Here is an 18,944-nt window from a genome sequence, read left to right as displayed (position 1 = left end):
TGAATATCGCTTTTTAATTAATTTTTTAAAGAAAATCTTCATTTTGAGAAAGCAATATGTCATACCCAATGCGTTAAGACATAACATATTGAATTCCCGAAAATGATTTTTGTTTATATTTTAAATAACGAATATTCTCGGTTATTTGGAATTAACAAAGAAAATCGGAACCCAATACGTTAGGGCTCAATTTTCCTCGAAAATCCCTAACTTTGAATATCGTTTTTATTTTGAAAGCCTTTGGATCATAAAACCAATTTTACTATTTTTTACAAAAATCAAAATATTTATTAAAAATATGTTAAAATATTAATGCAATATGAAGCAAATATTTAAAATTAAATTATGCTTATTTATAAGTATAATATATAAACAATTTTAGCAAATACGTATAGGAATATGAGGGGAAAGGGAAAAAATGCGTAAGTCATAAAAATAGTAATAAAATAAAATACACATAAAATATATTAATACATGTTTTTTTTAAATGTATAAATATAATGTATTAGTAAATATAAAAACATGGAAAATGTTTATAAAAGCCTTGAAAAGAATGCAAAAATATATGTACATATTATAAAATGTATATACATATGAATTATAAAACATGATAACATAAATATTATTATATAAAAAAATGAATGTAGATAAAATATGTACGAACTATAAAAATAAAATATATGATAATAAAATATATATATACGTACTACCTATATAGTTAAAACATTTATAATATATATGTATATTAATATATATAGGCGCACACATATAAATACAATAATAATATAATAATTATAATAATAAACAATATAAACAATATAATAAAAATAAACTAAAAAAAACAAATTAAGGACTAAATTAAAATGCCAAACAGAAGTTGAGAGCTAAATTTGAAAATAAAAACAAGAAAGGGAGTAAATTAAAACACATGTAACAGAAGGAGGACTGAAAAAAAAATTTACCCAAACCACCCAAAGCATTGCGCAACATTGTATTAAATCAAAACATTAATAATGTTTCATGGAAAAATTTGAAAACAAACAACAATAATTTTGAAATGGTGGGATAAAATGGAAGGATTAAAACCGTAAATAACCCATCAGTACTTAAAACCCTTTTCAATCTCAAATTTAAACGCTATTCTGCAGCAACAATAGCTTTAAAAACTATTTCATCTTCTTCCCAACTCTTCACGCCAAAACCCCTCCCCTTTTAATTTCGATTTGGACAAAGCGAAGAAAACTATGCCGACGGCGCGCCTCTGCTGGTAAGAATCTCCTCCCTTTCTTTTACTTTTCGTTTTATTTTAAAAAAAATGAAGTAAAATACAAAAGAAAAAGATGAGACCAAAAAAACAGAAAAAGTAAAAAGATTGGAAAGAACAAAAATCACCTTCAAAAATTTGTTTTTTTCTGATTCTTTTTTTTCGTATTTCAGTCTTTTTCAATATATGTGTGTAACCCCCTCTTATGACTTTATAGCCAATCTTTACCGGAAAGCATCCACTAAATTTTCCCCCTTTTTTTGCTGTATATTTGATCCTATAATGCTGTTTATGGTTTGTTGCAGGTGAAGAACGTGCATGGTGGGTGTGGGGAATTGCTGAACGTGGGTGGAAACTGTTGCCATGTCGTGGGCAGTTGCTGCGGCACCGATTTGCTTCAATCTGCTTAGGGTTTCTGCTATACCCTATGTTCTTTTGGGCTAACAGGCTAGAGCTAGCAATTTGGGCCTTATTAGGCCGAATTTGGGTTGTAATATGGACTCCCACTTAGTTTTATTTCAAATTGGGTTTTAATGGGCCTGGGCAAAATTGGGTATCACAGCTGCCCCTCTTTACTCGTTGTCGTGTAACGGGAACAGAGCAAAGACTTTAAAATGACCAATTTTGCCCAGTCATGCTGGACCTTGGCGCTCTTCTTCTTCTTCAGGTAGCCTCATTCCAACCTACTGCATTCCTCAGAAGTACAAAATCTGGTGATTCAATTCACTCCGTGTAATGTCGGGGAAACAAGATTCGCCGTCGTAGCTTCAATCTTTTTAATTACAATGTCGAGGAAACCAGATCCGCCATCGTGACTTCAATCTGTTCCACTGCACTGCCAATGAGGTAAGATCCGCCGTTGTGGATTCAATCTTTTAAATTGCAATTTCGAAGAGATAGAATTCGCTGTCCATAGCTTCAATCCGCTCCACTTCAGCTAATCTAAGTCTTAACGCCAGAGAGATAAAATTCGCCGTCGTGGCTTCAATCTGCTCTGCTATAACGCCAGGGAAGTAAAATTCACCGCTGTGGCCTTAATCTATTCCATTGCAACGTCAAGGCGATAAGACTAGTGTCTTCGATCTGCTTCGCTACAAGTACAGGAAGGCAAGATCTGCCATATTCAGTCTGCTCCACTGTAAACCTAGGGAGGCAAAACTGGTGTCTTCGATCTACTTCACTGTCAGTACAGGAATGCAAGATCTGTTATCTTTAACCTACTCTACTACTGCCAAGGGAGACAAGGCTGGTATCTTCGATCTGCTTCGCTGTCAGTACAGGAAGGCAAGATCTGTTATCTTTAACTTGCTCCACTACTGCCCAGGGAGACAAGGCTGGTATCTTCGATCTACTTCTCCGTCAGTACAGGAAGGCAAGATCTGCTATTTTCAACCTACTCCACTATTTCCAGAGAGACAAGGCTGGTATCTTCGATCTGCTTCGCTGTCAGTACAGGAAGGCACGATCTGCTATCTTCGACCTGCTCCACTACTGCCCAGGGAGACAAGGCTGGTATCTTCGATCTGCTTCTCCGTCAGTACAGGAAGGTAAGATCTGCTATTTTCAGTCTGCTCCGCTGCAAACCTGGGGAGGCAAGGCTGGTGTCTTTGATCTGCTTCGCTGTCAGTACAGGAAGGAAAGATCTGCTATATTCAATCTGCTCCGCTGCAAACCCAGGGAGGCAAGGCTGGTGTCTTTGATCTGCTTCGCTGTCAGTACAGGAAGGCAATATCTGCTATATTCAGTCTACTCCGCTACAAACCAAGGGAGGCAAGGCTGATGTCTTTGATCTGCTTCGCTGTCAGTACAGGAAGGCAAGATCTATTATATTCAGTCTGCTCCGCTGCAAACCCAGGGAGGCAAGGCTGGTGGTTTCACCGATCAGTTCTCTGAGGAACATGACCTGTATAATGAACTTAAGTATGTCTAGTGCTTAGGATGTCATGATCAGAATGAATCAATTGCTCCTAACTAGACGTGTATGAGTGACATTTGAATGAATGCAGAATGTCATTTTTTTCCGAGAATGATCCCGCTTAGGTAGTCATTACTCAAAGTTTATTAAAGCCGTATCACTGACGCACTACAACGTACTCTTGCTCGGCTAGCATCTTCAAAAACACTCAATCAAATTGCCCCCACTGTGAACTTCAAAGTTCAATCTACTGGGATACAACATCTGTATCATCCTTTCACTATAACCAAATGGTAGAAAAACATTACTTCTCAATCTTCTCTTATCGCAATGTAAAGCACTTTGGTCCTTTATACCCCTCTCAGGGGGTTATACCAAATGCCCATGCACGAATGAAGGATTTTTCACTCCAAGGAAACCCCTTTCTATTGCTTGGTGATTACTGCTTATTTGTTCAATGAAGCTTTGTCACCAACCTGACATCTTGTCACTTTGTTCAATCAATGCTTTTGACAATAAAATCTAAAGAGAAAGTCTTAATTTAGACCTTTCCTTCCCAGATATTTCAACCTTTAAACTAGGTGCGTTCTAAACAATAGTCCTGTTTCAGGTTCCCGTATTATTTAGAAACTCCCAGTGTAATATGCAAAACTTCCCTTATAAAAGTTTTATTGGTCCATTAATCATTATTCTAATGCAACATGCTTGCGAAAAGGATATAACAACGGATAAAATAGTATTGATTTGAGAACATAACTTGAAATGAATATATTATCAAGAATATTAAGAATAAAAGAAGAATTGACTCGTCTCTTGAAAAAGAATGAAGTATTCCAAGAACAAGCAATTCAATATAAATAGTATGAAAGCCAAGTGCCCCAGATATCGCAGCTTGAACTTCTCTGTACAAACTTGCTGAATACCATTCTGAGTTTGACATGTGTTTAGGAGATCTACAATACTCTGTCAATGCTCCAAGATGTTACGTACCCTTTCCTGCTGATTCAGGCATAGCAAGATCACCGCATGCCCCATTTTAATCAACATTTGAGTAACTCTGATCACCTCATGTCCTATTCCAATCAAAATTTGAGCCACCCTTTTCGAGTTTTCAACTCAAATCTCATTTGGTCTATGGCGCCCTTTGCGAGTTTTCACCTTAGCCTCTCCATTTTTAGTTTTTCCATTTTCTATTTTTCATTTTTCTATTTTTATTTTTTCACATCATTTTTTTTTGCGACTCAAAGTGCCCTTTGCGGGGTTTTACGTTGGTCCTCTCATTCTTTAAACGAAGTATTTCTTGACTGATTCTGAGTTTACAGGATTAGACAAGTTTTACTATCCATCTCACTGAAGATCAGTGCTCCTCCGGAAAATGTCTTCTTTACAACATAAGGACATTCCCAAGTTTACTCATTTTTCTCTAAAACCCTTTTGTAGAGGAAAGATGTTTTTCAATACCTGGTCTCCCTCGTGAAATTCTCTAGGATGAACCCCTTTTTTGTTGTAAGCTCGCATCATCCGTTTTTGGTACATCTGTCCATGACGAATAGCTTTTAGCCTTTTTCCTTCAATTAAGTTTAACTGATCGTATCGAAATTGGATTTTTATCGTACTTCAGCTCAGCCAATACCCTAAGAGAAAGAATTGTAACTTCAATGGAAAAACCGTGATAAGCTAAAGAGAAAAACATTGCCCCGGTAGAGGTTTTTTTTGTTTCTTTTTTGTTTTTGTTTTTTGTTCTTTTTTTATTCTTTTTTTCTTTCTTTTTTCCTCTTTTTTTTTTTGAATTGAATCTGCATTCATAATATTAGGCAAGTCCTGGTCATCCTTTTTTTATCAAAATCAATATTATTCCAGATAAAGTCTTCCTCATAAGATCTTCCACTTTCATTTTGTATGCGAAAGATCTTCTTGCATCAGGTTTCTCTCATAGAGCCTTTAGGGGCAAAATTTAACTATGACGAGAAAATTTTAGATCTTCCTCTTCAATTAGGATAAAATCCAACAAAAATACAGAAAAATGACAACTTGACTTCAACGGGATAAGCCAGAGAAGAAGGTATTGCCCCGACAAGGAATTCTAACTGCATCGTTCATGATGTAAATCTTGAACATACTATAAATTTTTAACGTTGTGTTATTGCTCAAATTACAATATCAGTGTTTAACCTGGGCATATCCTAGTATAACCATACGAAGACAACTTTGAACTCTTGAAGTAACTTAACAAGGTCTTGCTTCGTTTCTCCGGTTATGCATGTTCTCTTAAAGTAACAATCTCCATTGTCTCTTCAAGAGGTAAAATTTGTTCTCTTCTTGCTCTACCATCCTCAACAAGTTTAGAGATAAGCTACAATCTATGTTATCTTCAAAGTCATGAGATCCCTCTAAACACATGTCTTACTCAAAAAGAGATTCTAAATCTGTAGCAGTGTTATTCATGTCATTGATATCTGGGGGCCCATAATAAATAGCAAAGAATATACAAAAGAATGTATAAATTTATGAATAGTTATCTGTACAGTATGATTATGAATTAAATGAAGGAATGATTTGGAAGAAAATCCAAAAGAATGAAAGAATTTAGAATTATTCGAAAAGAATGAAAGAATATTGGCTCAAAAATGAATGCAAAGATGTATTCATAGAATAATGACGTTCAAACATGAGCCTATTTCACAATGGAATTCTTATTGCCTCTAAGCTAAAAGCAACAAGTGTGTTTTGAACATTACTCTAAGTAAGTTCTAAATATCACAGAGATTTCTTTTGCAGTCCAATTAATTAAAACACTCCGAAATTTACAAAGGTGAATATCTAACAATGTCTCTTCTTTAGTTGTGTCTCCATGTATGGCATTGATGTGAACGTTTCCTACCACTTCTTCATGCATCACATTTACCCCATTATCAAATGTGATTAGGTAGCGGATTTTCTGCACTGGATGAATCGTCAAATTTGACAACGCCCATACTGATAAGCTTTTCAACCACTTTTTTAAAGGCAATGCAATTTTCTATAGAATGCCCTGTAATTCCTGCATGATAATCGCATTGTGCACTTGCATTGTACCATTTAGGCTACGGAGGCTGTGGGGGCTTTGAGTAGAAAGGGGAAACAACGTGCGCATCGAATAAGCTTTGATACAGCTCCTTATACGACATTGGAATTGGCGTGAACTGGAGTTTCTCAGTACCTTGCTTCACTCCTGATTCTTGTCTTGATGAACCCTACTGATTAGCAACCACCTTTCTTGGCTGATTCACCGTAATCGATTTGCTGTACATATTCACGCTGTTCACCTCATCTTCTTTTTCCTTTGGGGCTTGCCTTCTGTTATTTCCTCCAGCATCAATCTTTCCACTCCTAATAGCACTCTCAATCATCTCACCACTCATGACTATATCAGCAAAATTTTTTGTGGCACTGCCTAGCATGTGTGTGATGAAAGGGGCCTTTAGCGTATTTACAAAAAGCATCGTCATTTCTCTTTCAATGAGCGGTGGTTGGACCTGCACTGCCACCTCCCTCCACCTCTGAGCGTATTGTCTAAAACCTTCATTCGACTTCTTCTCCATGTTCTGTAAAGTGATCCTATCAGGAACCATTTCCGCCACATGCCCATACTGCTTCATAAAAGCCTGTGCTAAATCCCTCCAAGAGCTAATCTTAGCACGGCTTAATTGATTATACCATTTAGACGCTGCCCCCGCGAGGCTATCCTGAAAACAGTGTATCAATAACTGGTCGTTATTGACATACCCAGTTATTCGCCTACAAAACATAGTAATGTGGGCTTCAGGGCAAGTGGTCCCATTATACTTCTCGAAATCCGGCATTTTAAACTTGTACGGAAGCACTAAATCCGGTACCAAACTTAAATCCTTAGCATCCACCCCATGACATCCTTCAGTAGTCTCCATCGCTTTGAATTTCTCCTCAATCCACTTCCATCTTTCTTCGAATTGCTTTGGCAATTCCTCTTTTGTTTTCTCTTTTTCAACTGCTTCATCGAAATCAGGAACAATAGGATTGGCAGTATTATTCTCAGGACTGGAGCCTGATTTGACCTGAAAATTTATCGACCTTAAAGCATCGGCTTGAAATTGTTGAGGCCTAATCGTAACAGAAGATTTACGCGGGTACACTTCCGCTTGGTGCTGCACATGTGGAGGAGTGAAGCCTGGAGGATACTGGAGTCCATCCTCGCCTTCCTCTTCAATATTTGTTACAAGGCTCTTTCCCTTATCTTTCCATTCGGTCAACAATCGCGTTAACTTTGTCATCATACTTCCTTGTGATTCCTCCATTTTATCCATCAGACTTTGTTGAATCTTCTCGAGTTGTTCCTTCATTTGCTGCTGAAGCTGATCCTGTGTTTTTTTTGGAATTCCTCAAGCTTTTCTAATCTTTGATCCATATTTTAATTTCGCTCTTGTACCGTAACGGTGCTGGGTTGGTTGGTTGGTTTCCAGGTTAACTGAGGCATGATTTTAATCAATTAGGCTCTTTCAATAGATTTTAATGCATACGATGCCATGTAATGCGAATGCATGAAATGAATGCATAAAGAGACGTTGATTCTGATTCAATTCTATTTAGAAAACTTCACTAGAAGACAAACTTCTTTACATAAAATGGATGCGTGTACGGCCCCGTCCTCATACTCTAAAAAACATCGACCTCTTTCTTCATCCGGATGTTTAAGATAAACCTCGCGAACTTCCAAATGATGTCACTGCTAGCTCCTTCCGCTTGATTCTGGTCGCAATCCATTATCTGCCTATCCTCGCAATGCTCATTAGCTTCTTTAAGGGAATTGGAATGTTGAAAGCTCTTAGACAATCATCTTGAATCCTCGGGCCACGAAGTAAAGTCACGAACTCTTCCGTCGCCCTTCTTGTGTTTCTCGAAATATATTCAGGCAGCCGTATTATTTTCTATTTTATCAAAAAATCCGTCTTCTTATGACAAGCTCTCTACTTAGATATTGAACGTGAATCAACACCTCTTTTCTATGATGCAAATGCAATGTAATCAAAATGTCATGCAGTCAAAACAAAACACAACAAGTTAGTATCAGGTATAAACATTAAAAGAAATAATAAAGACTCCTAATCAGGTATCTACTAAGGTTTAGAGTAATTTTACCTAGGGTGAGTTCCTAAGGTTCACTATATAAAGTTTAGCTTCTAGAGCAAGGGTACCCGAACCAGTAGATTCCTCGATCCTCACTCATTATAGGCTCATATAGACCGAGTTCAGTTCAGGGGATACATTTCCCTATGGCTGCACGGAGATGAAAATCTCACGAAGATATAAGTGATGTATCCCGAAAGTGATCCACTATCCTGCACGGAGGTGAAAACCTCACGAAATAGTAGCTTCTCACTCTCACTTAGAGGGGTAAAATCATCCATGCAATGCAAAATGCCAATAACATAACAGACTTAAGCTAGGCAAGCAAACAATAAGAATGAATGAATGCAAAAGGGAAATTATGATTAAAAACAGCTTTAATTTTCGATAAAAAGACACAAAGTAATCAATTTATGGCCCGACTCTCCAAGCAGTCCCCAGCTAAAATTATTGACACATATGATTTAATAAAAAAATTCAATTATTAAAATCAAACTTAAATATTAAATAATATATTAATTCAAAAATTTTATTGGTTTCTTAAAGGTTGATTAGAACAAATAAAATTTTAACACTATTTTTAAAACTAAATTAAAACAGTTAAGATATTGGTCTGAAATAAGGGATTAAATTAATTTATCGGATTTTTGTTCTATTTTTATTAAATTAATTTTCCAATAATTTATACAATTAAACCAATAAATAAATTGAAGCAAAAATATTTCATCAAATTAATTGGACCGCGAATGGGGTGTTGGTTTTTAGATTATTTAGATGTTTTACTTTCGCTAAAAAAGGTCAAAGGCGAGCAATGGGATTCCCCAACACCCAACAACCAGGCCAGCATCCAACCACATCTTTAAAATCACATTAGGTGAAATTATAGTTTTGGTTTTCTTAGGTTGTTGCGTTAAATGTTAAATTATATTCTGCCTCTTTTATCAAGAAAATAATAAATTAGTTCCTGTATATTAAATCAAAGAGTAAATTGATCGTTTTTTATTAAAAACTCCATCCATTTGTACTATTAAAAACCAGTGTCACTAATAGAATAACCAAATAGTGACACATGACATGTGTACCTCATGCTGATTTATAGAGGTCATATTTTAACAATAAAAACGGATAAATTTTTTTAACATAATGACCAATTTATTTTTTGATCCAATGTACAATGGGCAAAATGCAATCCAATTCCTAGTATAACAGTCTTTGTGGTGATTTTACCTTTTTATTTTAATTTTATATAATTTAATAACTTTATTTTATAATATTATATTTTTTATTATATATTTTATAATAATACTATTAAATTCAAAATATCATAACCTCTAATTATTCTCGCTAAAATGTTAGGGTGAAATTTATAAAACATACTCGTATATTCTGTTGAAAATCATTTGAATTAAATAATAATTATGTTAAATTAAAATTTAGTGATTAAATTTTTAATTTTAGCATTGTAGAAGGATCAAAACAAAAGTTTGACCGATTATTTATAAAAAAGACTTCTACACGTGTCATTGTCTCCTGTCGTCATCACTCTCGTCTTGTCGGTCCTCTGTGTTTCCCATCTGTTCAAATCTCAATAATACTCATTGATTCAGCTCACTCACCGCCATTGCTATTATTCAAGCTTCACAAATCCCAGCAAAAACCATGCCCTTCCATTCCTTCTTTACCTTCTTCTTCTTCATACTTTTTCTGTATCCTTTCTCCATTCAATCACCAGCTCATGCCATTTCATTTGTATCACCAATCCAAAAAGACAATGCCACCCTCCTCTACTCCCTCACTGTCTATCTCAAAACCCCACTCCAACCCACGCGCCTCCACCTCGACGTCGGCGCGTCCTTCTCTTGGGTGGCCTGCGACGCCGGCTACAACTCCACCACTTACCAACACATTCCCTGGGCTTCCCTTCTTTGCGATTCCCTCGGCCACAATCTCCCTTGCTCCGTCTGTTTCAATGCTCCGAGCCCTTCCTGCGCCAATGACAGCTGCTCCCTTTTCCCTGAAAACTCAGTTACCCGCAAAATCGCCCTCTCACCCGCCTTAACCGACTCACTCGCGTTGCCCACCTCGGACGGGTCGACTCAAGGGCCGCCGATTCTCCTTCCGGGTTACATTTTCTCTTGCTCGCCGAGTTCGCTACTCGAGGGTCTAGCTAACAACGTGACCGGACTAGCCGCGTTCGGTAGGTCGAATTATTCACTCCCGGCGCAGGTTAGCAACACATTCTCTGTTCCTCGTTGTTTTGCGCTGTGTCTCCCTGGATCCCCGTCGGATCCTGGCGTTGCTCTAATCGGATCCGTCGGGCCATACTATTTTTCACCTCAAAAAACCGACCTCTCCAAACTACTCGTTTACACTCCCCTAGTTTTAAACCCCGTCGGGAGCACCGTCGTGACCTACGCCGGTGAACCGTCCGATGAGTATTACATCAATATGACCTCCATCAACGTCAACGGCAAACCAATTCAGATAAACTCCTCGTTATTAGCTGTCGACGAGAACGGATCCGGGGGGACAAAAATAAGCACGGCCGTACCTTACACTGTTTTAGAAAGTTCTATTTACAACGCTTTAACCAAAGCGTTTGTGAACGAATCGTCTGCATTGAACCTCACGGTGACCGACACTGTGAAACCGTTCGGCGTGTGTTATTCCGCGGCTAATATCACCGTAACTCGGGTAGGACCGGGGGTCCCGACCGTCGATTTCGTGATGCAAAGTGATAATGTGTTTTGGAGGGTGTTTGGTTCGAATTCAATGGTGAGGATCACGAGAGATGGTGGTGGAGATGTTTGGTGCTTGGGATTTGTTGATGGTGGGGTCAACCCGAGAACATCGGTGGTGATTGGTGGGCATCTGATGGTGGATAATTTGCTGCAGTTTGATCTCGACAACAGCAGATTAGGATTTACTTCCTCAGTTTTGCTGAAGGGTACCACGTGCTCTAATTTCAATTTCGCTTCAACAAGATAATTTGCATTTATTTGTTTATTTATTTTTCGTTGCTTCGATCAATTGTAGTTGCAGTAATTACACCTAGTCATTCAATTATTAATGACTTTACATTTTGGTCACTTAATATCAAAAAATTTGTCATTAATTTATTGAAAAAGCTACGGTCACAAAGATGAGTAAATTTATAAATTAGTTATTGAACCATTAGTGTAAGTTCACAAACTCAATCTTCACACCGACAACAACTTAAAGCCCAAATCACTGACAATCCCATGCCTTATCTGTAATCCAATCCAACCGAGTTATTACTTAAATAAAATTTTAAATATCTTAATTATTATTTAATTAATATTAAAATTAATTATTATTTTGAATAATATTACTTTAGATTACAATTGTTATTCGGACTTAAATTATTTTTGAGAATATGATTTGTAATTTTATATTAAAAAAATACGTATTTATTATTCAAAATATTATGAAAAACAAAATACCATTCAAATGTGAAATCAATGATATATAAAGTTTATCTAAATTAAAAAAGCATTATTTTTATCCATTTAATTATTTTTATAATATAAAATCTAAATAAATTCATTTATTGTAACACTTAATGAACACAAGGAAGGTTCCGCTGACAAATACAAACCTTACATTACAAAGTGCCACCAATTAACAACGACCCGAAACGGTCAGACTCTTGGTATATAAATTAATAGACGAAAATACCCTCAAACAAAACCCTTAATTACGGTTATATCCAGTTCCTTAGCTGCGTAATTCTCCTCTCCCTCTCCGGCTTTTCCCATGACTATATATATAAATTGCAAATAACAAAACACTAAAAAATTAATTATAAATCAGAAATTAAAAAAAATTAATTAGCAATCTCTGGTTTCACTTTCTCAAAAAGGTATGTTCTTTCTTTCTTCTTCTAATTTTTCGTTAATTTTTATTTATTTTTTTGATATTTTCAACGATTAAATTTGCTCAGTCTTTATCTTGATTGTATGTATTTTTCTTTTAAATTTTCTTTGCTGCCAAACAGATTCATTTTTCTTAATCGTTTTTTTTCCCTTCGTTTCATGTTAGAAACCCTTTTGATTTTTCATTCTGGTTTTATTGTTATTCTCCTTTGAAATGAAATATGAAATTTCTTTTTTTTTCTTTCTAAGAATAAAATGTGGCTTATATTGTCCTTTTAATCACCAAACAAGCGTTAGGGTTTTTTTTTATTTAATTCTATTTTATGTTTTGATTTCTTCGTCATTAATTAATAAAAAATTGTCAATCGATGGTTTTTCTTTTGCATGGAAATGAATTTTCGATTATAATTATGATTCTTATTTAATTTTTCTTTTCTTGTTGTTTATTATGATATTGGTTATACATATTGTGTAAAAAGTTCATTTTTTTATTCTTTTTTTTCTGTTTGCAGCTTAATAGCTTTCCAGAATGGGATTCAACAAGGTTTTTCAATGCTTGCTGGATATATTTCCGCAGGTATTTCTTTTTGCTCTTTTTTTTTGGGGGGGGGGGGTTATATTAAACACAAAAAAGGAGGTGTGAGTTGTGACCCCCCTTTTAAGTAATTTGTAAATCTTCTGGTTAAAGCTCAATGAGTTACTTCAGCTTTAAATTTTCCTTATAAATTCCCAAATTGCATCTCTGTATTTTGAAAATATAACAAACATCCAGTAAAAAATAGCTTTCTTGCTCCTTTTGCGCAGGTCGATTCTCGTATTCTAAAAGCTGTTGCTATTGAGAACTCTAAGGACGTTGATGCAGCTGCTGAGATTGTTCTGTCTGAGATTATACCTTACCTATCTAAACGAACCGTGGTTGCTAGTTCTTCCTTGCAGAACCAGAGTCATCGAATTGAATCAAATGAAGGTCAGCCTTCTTATTTGTGGAAGATTTAGTTATTTTTTTGTTTGGTCTGTTTTTTGTATTAGAGGGTAAGTGCCACTTCATATGTGCATGTGTATCAGCTGCATATTGGCTTTTATTCCTTGATGTATTGACTTGCTTAATGTCATATATGGGTTTTTGAAGATGCGGCTATAGAAGAGGAAGAAAGCAATCAGTTGAGGCAGCGAAAGGTATCAGCTGGAAAAGGAACAAGCTCTTCTACAGAACCGTTGTTGGAAACAGGTGAAGTTGTCGGAGACACTTGTCTTACTGATTCTTCCAGCAATGTGGATTCTCTTGAGGCACAAAATGCAGCAACTACTTCAAAATTCCACGACAACAATAATAACGAGGCTGCTGATATTGAAACTGAGGAATTGATTTTGTTGGGGAATACTGAAATTCAGAAGTAATTCTAGTTTCAGCTGGAATGCTTCAGAGGTCGATAATTCTTTGCTATATGCAAATCTTGAAACTAAGGAGTTAGGTTCATCAAGTCAAGACCGAACCACAGACATTGAAGATGGGTTTCCGAGGACGCCACAGGTTTCCCCATTCACCTCGGCTGATGATACGGCCCCGCTTTTGGAGAATGACAGCAGTAATGATAAGTTAAATTTTGATGGACCCGTGGATTTGAATGAAGATTTATGCAGAAGCAGTTCATTCAATGGAACCATGGTAGGTGAAGAAATTGCTGTGAGCATGCTGGTTCCGTCATACTCTCAAGAACAATTGCCAGAAAGTTTTGTAGGGCTTAAATCCCAGCAGGGTTGCATTGGTGAAATGAGTGATGTTGAGGATGAGACCTTCAACCCTGTTGTTAGTAGATCAAGTCAAACATGTAGAATTGATCTACTCGAAGAGATCATTGAAGATGCTAAAGATAACAAGGTACTCTTTGCTCTAAACTTGTTACTTTCTTTTGTCAACTTTGGAGGCTGTTCGAGAATGATCCTATGCAATGCTAATAATACTAGAACTTAGTCCATTATATCGTTGATCGTGGCATGATGAATGAACTGATCTTTGAGATTTTGAACTTCTAATGTTTTTTTTTTTGTTTGTTTTTGCCATTTTGGGAGGATGAACTGCTAACTTATGAGATTTTGGTTCAGAAAATTTTGTTTCAGACCATGCAATCGATTATGAACTTGATGAAAGAAGTTGAACTTCAAGAGGCAGCTGCCGAACAAGCAAAAGAGGAAGCTGCAAGGGGGGGCATGGATATTCTCGTCAAGGTGGAGGAACTTAAACAGATGCTGCCACATGCAAAGGAAGCAAATGACATGGTTGTGCACTTGTTGATAACCTAGATGTTTTAATTACCAAAACTAGAATGTAGTTTTATGATTTTTAAAGTGTATGAAAGCTTAGCCATTCGCCTTTGTTTTGCAGCATGCTGGAGAAGTATATGGCGAGAAGGCAATCCTAGTCACTGAAGTAAAAGAGCTTGAAAATCGCTTGCTCAGCTTGTCAGACGAAAGAGACAAATCTCTTGCTATTCTTGATGAGGTAATCTTGGAAAACATTAAACCTGGCACTTAGCTAGTCGGTTTTTAGTATAAATCTGTATGCCATTAATTGGCTTGATCAATATGTTTATCCATGTGGATGGAATATGGAGAAGTAGAAAATTTATACAGAACAAACTCATAACATATATGGTGTATTTAACAAGAACATGATATTGATATGAAGAGCTTTGAGCTTGTTATACTCTCATTTTATATCTTTATAATTTTATCAACAGATGCGTCAAACCCTCGAAGCTCGACAATCTGCCGCACAGGAGTTGATGAAAGCAGCAGAGCAGGAAAAGCTGGAAAAAGAAGAATCTGCTCGTAACGCTCTTGCTGAACAAGAAGCCATTATGGTGAAAATGGTCGAAGAGTCCAAGATTCTAAGGCAGGAGGCAGAAGAAAATTCCAAGGTAGCTTTCATTTCTGTCCACTCTACTAAAATTTGTTTAGACTTGACAAAGTTTAAAATAGATTACTTATTTTGGACTTACGTACCCTTTTGCATATGCTCCGCTGCAGTTACGTGAGTTTCTTATGGACCGTGGCCAGATTATTGACTCATTACAGTAAGTATAATTCTGTTATACGTATAGGTTCTTGGTTGGTAGGGTGAAATAAATGATAGCTGTATGTATGATGGTTATGCCTCTGGTATTCTGTATGAATTAGCACGAGAATGGATCGATGCATGCGAATACACTATTATTTGTTGATACAGTTCTAGCTATCTTCCAATAAACATTTCCTTTTTATTTTTGCAGAGGAGAAATATCTGTTATTTGCGAGGATATAAGGTTGCTTAAACAGAAGTTCGATGACCGTATTCCATTAAGCAAATCAATATCCTCAAGCCAAACCAGCTGCATCCTGGCCTCATCCGGTTCATCTCTGAAAAGCAGATCATCAGATCTTGGTTCCGGCCAATGGGAAACAGCTAAAACACCGGAAAAAAGAAGCCCAACACCATCTGTCGATGGACAATCTCCAAAGAGCAGATCATCGGATGAAAGATCCAAAGCTGATTGAAAAGAACTATCGGATGATGGATGGGAAATTTTTGACAAAGATGCTGAATTCTGAGTTTGTACAGTGAAGCTATATGAATCGACGATGCATCATAAAAAAAGGTTCCCGGGTATTAAGAACAGTTACTAGACTGTTTTTTTATCTAAATAACCTCGACTTAGTTGCTATTTCTATAGCCATATATAGCCATTTTTCTGCAAACATATTATATCTCTGTTAGTGGGAAATACTATTGGCACAAATTTTGTTCAGCATTAAACACATATAATATATGGAACGTGAGTACTTTATTGTCTGTCTATATCTTGGCTCTAATGCAGCAAAGAAACTGTCTAAATGGTAATGAATATCTTCACATCAACATAGAAAATTAATTTAAAAAAAACAATAATCCAATAAACTAAAAATAATATGGGAATGAACCAACACTTTCATAAATATAATATTATTTTTCTAATTTCCATTCCCTCACTTTTAACTCTTTTTATAACTTTCACATGTCCACTCCCAAAGTCTTCTTGATGTCAGCCTGTAAGCAAAGCAACACAGCAGATAATTAGTCTACATTATCATATATAGGGTATAGCAAAAGTCAATTTTTTTAAATAACGAACAATTGCTACTCCCTAAGATTGCAGATACACAAAGATAGGAGGGAGGGAGGGAGGGAGTACCTCAATGGCCAATGGCGTAGTGCTAGGGCCATAGCGAGCAAGGACATGGCCATCCTTGTCAACTAAAAACTTAGTGAAGTTCCACTTTATCCTATTTCCCAAGAACCCAGATTTGTTTGTCTTTAAGAACTTGTAGACGGGCTCTGTCTTTGGACCATTGACATGAACCTAAACATAGAACAAATAATTTAGCAGCAATGAGCAATGAGTTAGCAAATGCAAAGTCCCCAACATGTCCCTGTATTGAAGAAAGCAGCAAACATGATAAACAGTCAAAGCTTTCATTCATTCATTCATAAAAAATGAGCTGGTCATATGTATTCAAGTTAGCCTAGTCAATTAGTGGATTGGGTTGGTCTTAAGTTGTAAAATTTTATGGTCATTTTAAGTTTGGGTCAATTTCGAGTTTATACTTTTGGATCGGATCAATTCAAGTTACTTGTTGGGATTGTTTTATGTTCAGATTCAGTCAATTTAAGTTGGGATTAATTTAGGTTCAAATCAACAAAACAAAATATGCAGCTAGAACGAAAGATACACACACATACATACATATTTTCATTACCTTTTGGAAAATAGGGTATTCAGCCTTGTATCTTGTACAAGCAAATTCTTGTGCATCTTGACTGGTACCAGGTTCTTGGCTCAAAAACTGATTGCATGGGAATGCCAAAATCCCCAGTCCTTCCCATCACAAACACAAAAAAAAACACAACCGTCTTCAACAAATCCAGGAACAAAAATTGTAAAAAAAATCATCTACCTGTTCATATAACACAAAATACCCTAGAAACTAATAATTACAAAAATCTAAATAAAAGGAACTAACCTTGGTCCTTGTATTTGTTGTAAAGATCAGTCAACTGGGTATAATTTGAATCAGTGAGTCCACTGTTCAAAAATACAAAGGTGTAATCTTTATAAATTTAAAAAAATTACATTAAAAAAAGAAGAAGAAAAATTAGAAAAAAAGAGAAAAAGAACCATTTAGAGGCAACATTAACAACAAGAAGAGCTTTTCCTTTGTACATACTAAGGTCAACATCTTGGTTTTTGTAATCCTACAAACACAAATATATAACATAGTAAAAAACCTTCAAACATCAAAATCATTCACTTAAAATCTTAACATTAAAGCAAAAGAACAGAAAGAAAGAAAACCAACCTTGACTGTAAATTCATGGATTGATTTTTGAGGAACTGATTCAGAAGCACCCATTTTTGTGTTTTGGGTTATCAAAAAAGTTAACAACTTTGGGTTCTTTGTGAACTTTTCTCTGTGATTTGGGTTTTTTTGTAGCTGTTTTTTTGGCTGCAATATATATATATGGGAAGAGAATCAAGAGATTGGGTTTTTATGGTTATTGTTATTAGCTGGGTTTGCCAGACTGGGAAAATTATTAGCTTACCATGTAAAGAAGATTTATGCAATATTTTTTTTAAAAATTGATTTCTTTTTTGGGTTTAAAATTAAAAAAATGAAAAGATTATGTAATGAAAAATGACACCTTATTATTAAATTAGTTAATGAAATTATCGTTTATTTCACCAAATTTGGAGCACCGAAGTTATCTTCTTCCTCTTTTTTTGACTTCTTCTGCACGAAAGTTTGGTCCACCGTAATGAATTAGCAAACCTAATTTAAAACTTAGGACACGTTTGGTTCGCTGTATTGGATTAGAGGCGTAATGTAATAAAGGTGTAATAACAAATCAATTATTTGGTTGAATGTAATGGAATAAAAGCGTAATAGTAATCTTGTGTTTGGTTGAATGAAATAGATGTGTAATAGCATAATGGAAAAAACTAAAATGACTAGAATACCCTTAGCATAAATTTGTTTTGGTAAATGATTATTGTTATTGTTATTTAAATTTTAATAAGATTATTATTATCAATAATAAATAATTTAATTATATTTAAACATAATTATTATTAAATATATTATAATTAAAATATATAATTTAATAAAATTCTTAATAATCAATATTCTTATATGAATTTACTCAAATCATAATATATGATACTATAAAATTTAAATTAACATAATTATTATTAAATATATTATAATTAAAATATATAATTTAATAAAATTCTTAATAATTAATATTCTTATATGAATTTACTCAAATCATAATATATGAGACTATAAAATATACTATAAAATATATTTTAATTAAAATATATGATTTAATAAAATTTAAAATAATTATAACTAATAAATTATCTTATATGAATTTGTATAATTTAAAATAATTATTATTACATATAATTTAATAATAATATATAATTTCATAAAATTATTGATAATAATTTTTCTTATATGAATTTATACAATTTAAAATAATTAATATTAAATATAATTTAATAATGATATATAATTTCATAAAATTCTTAATAATAAAATGTTCTTATATGAATTTACTAAAATCAAAATATAACTTGAGAATTATATTCTGCATAAACATAATTAACTTATATTAAGAAAAGGTTAGATGAAAATGAAATTCTACATCATA

The 18,944-nt window shown here is 34.9% G+C and overlaps 4 protein-coding genes and 1 long non-coding RNA gene across 6 annotated transcripts; 4 read left to right on the top strand and 1 right to left on the bottom strand.

The window, feature by feature from the left end:
• The first annotated feature begins 1,047 nt into the window (after positions 1-1,047).
• LOC107934389 (uncharacterized) lies at positions 1,048-3,725 on the top strand. The gene is made up of 3 exons (XR_005916977.1): positions 1,048-1,267; positions 1,570-2,110; positions 2,224-3,725. It is a non-coding gene; the product is annotated as an uncharacterized lncRNA (long non-coding RNA).
• A 6,255-nt stretch (positions 3,726-9,980) lies between these two features.
• LOC107934423 (probable aspartic proteinase GIP1) lies at positions 9,981-11,391 on the top strand. The gene has a single exon (XM_016866851.2). It carries the CDS (start codon positions 9,981-9,983, stop codon positions 11,307-11,309), a length of 1,329 nt encoding a protein of 442 aa, XP_016722340.1. The 3' UTR covers positions 11,310-11,391.
• Positions 11,136-14,087, top strand: LOC121219913 (uncharacterized). 2 transcript variants are annotated; one of them, XM_041098669.1, is made up of 4 exons: positions 11,136-11,268; positions 12,730-12,794; positions 13,022-13,184; positions 13,347-14,087. In XM_041098669.1, the coding sequence occupies exons 2-4, from the start codon at positions 12,747-12,749 to the stop codon at positions 13,613-13,615; spliced, it is 480 nt and encodes a 159-aa protein (XP_040954603.1). In that variant the 5' UTR covers positions 11,136-11,268; positions 12,730-12,746; the 3' UTR covers positions 13,616-14,087. The 2 variants fall into 2 exon arrangements, with proteins under 2 accessions (XP_040954603.1, XP_040954602.1); XM_041098668.1 differs by lacking the exon at positions 11,136-11,268 and adding an exon at positions 12,067-12,204.
• Positions 13,347-16,052, top strand: LOC121219911 (golgin IMH1). The gene is made up of 6 exons (XM_041098665.1): positions 13,347-14,096; positions 14,321-14,494; positions 14,601-14,717; positions 14,956-15,135; positions 15,245-15,291; positions 15,487-16,052. Exons 1-6 carry the CDS (start codon positions 13,881-13,883, stop codon positions 15,749-15,751), a joined length of 999 nt encoding a protein of 332 aa, XP_040954599.1. The 5' UTR covers positions 13,347-13,880; the 3' UTR covers positions 15,752-16,052.
• On the bottom strand, positions 16,022-17,909 carry LOC121219912 (probable glutathione peroxidase 5). Its single transcript, XM_041098666.1, has 6 exons — positions 17,591-17,909; positions 17,410-17,486; positions 17,255-17,316; positions 16,991-17,109; positions 16,426-16,593; positions 16,022-16,280 (listed from the first exon to the last, which is right to left on the bottom strand). The coding sequence occupies exons 1-6, from the start codon at positions 17,642-17,644 to the stop codon at positions 16,245-16,247; spliced, it is 516 nt and encodes a 171-aa protein (XP_040954600.1). The 5' UTR covers positions 17,645-17,909; the 3' UTR covers positions 16,022-16,244.
• Positions 17,910-18,944: the final 1,035 nt, after the last annotated feature.

The sequence above is a fragment of the Gossypium hirsutum genome, chromosome D08, assembly GCF_007990345.1.
Source record: "Gossypium hirsutum isolate 1008001.06 chromosome D08, Gossypium_hirsutum_v2.1, whole genome shotgun sequence".
Classification (NCBI taxonomy): domain Eukaryota; kingdom Viridiplantae; phylum Streptophyta; class Magnoliopsida; order Malvales; family Malvaceae; genus Gossypium; species Gossypium hirsutum.
This window is presented reverse-complemented; position numbering and strand designations above follow the sequence as displayed.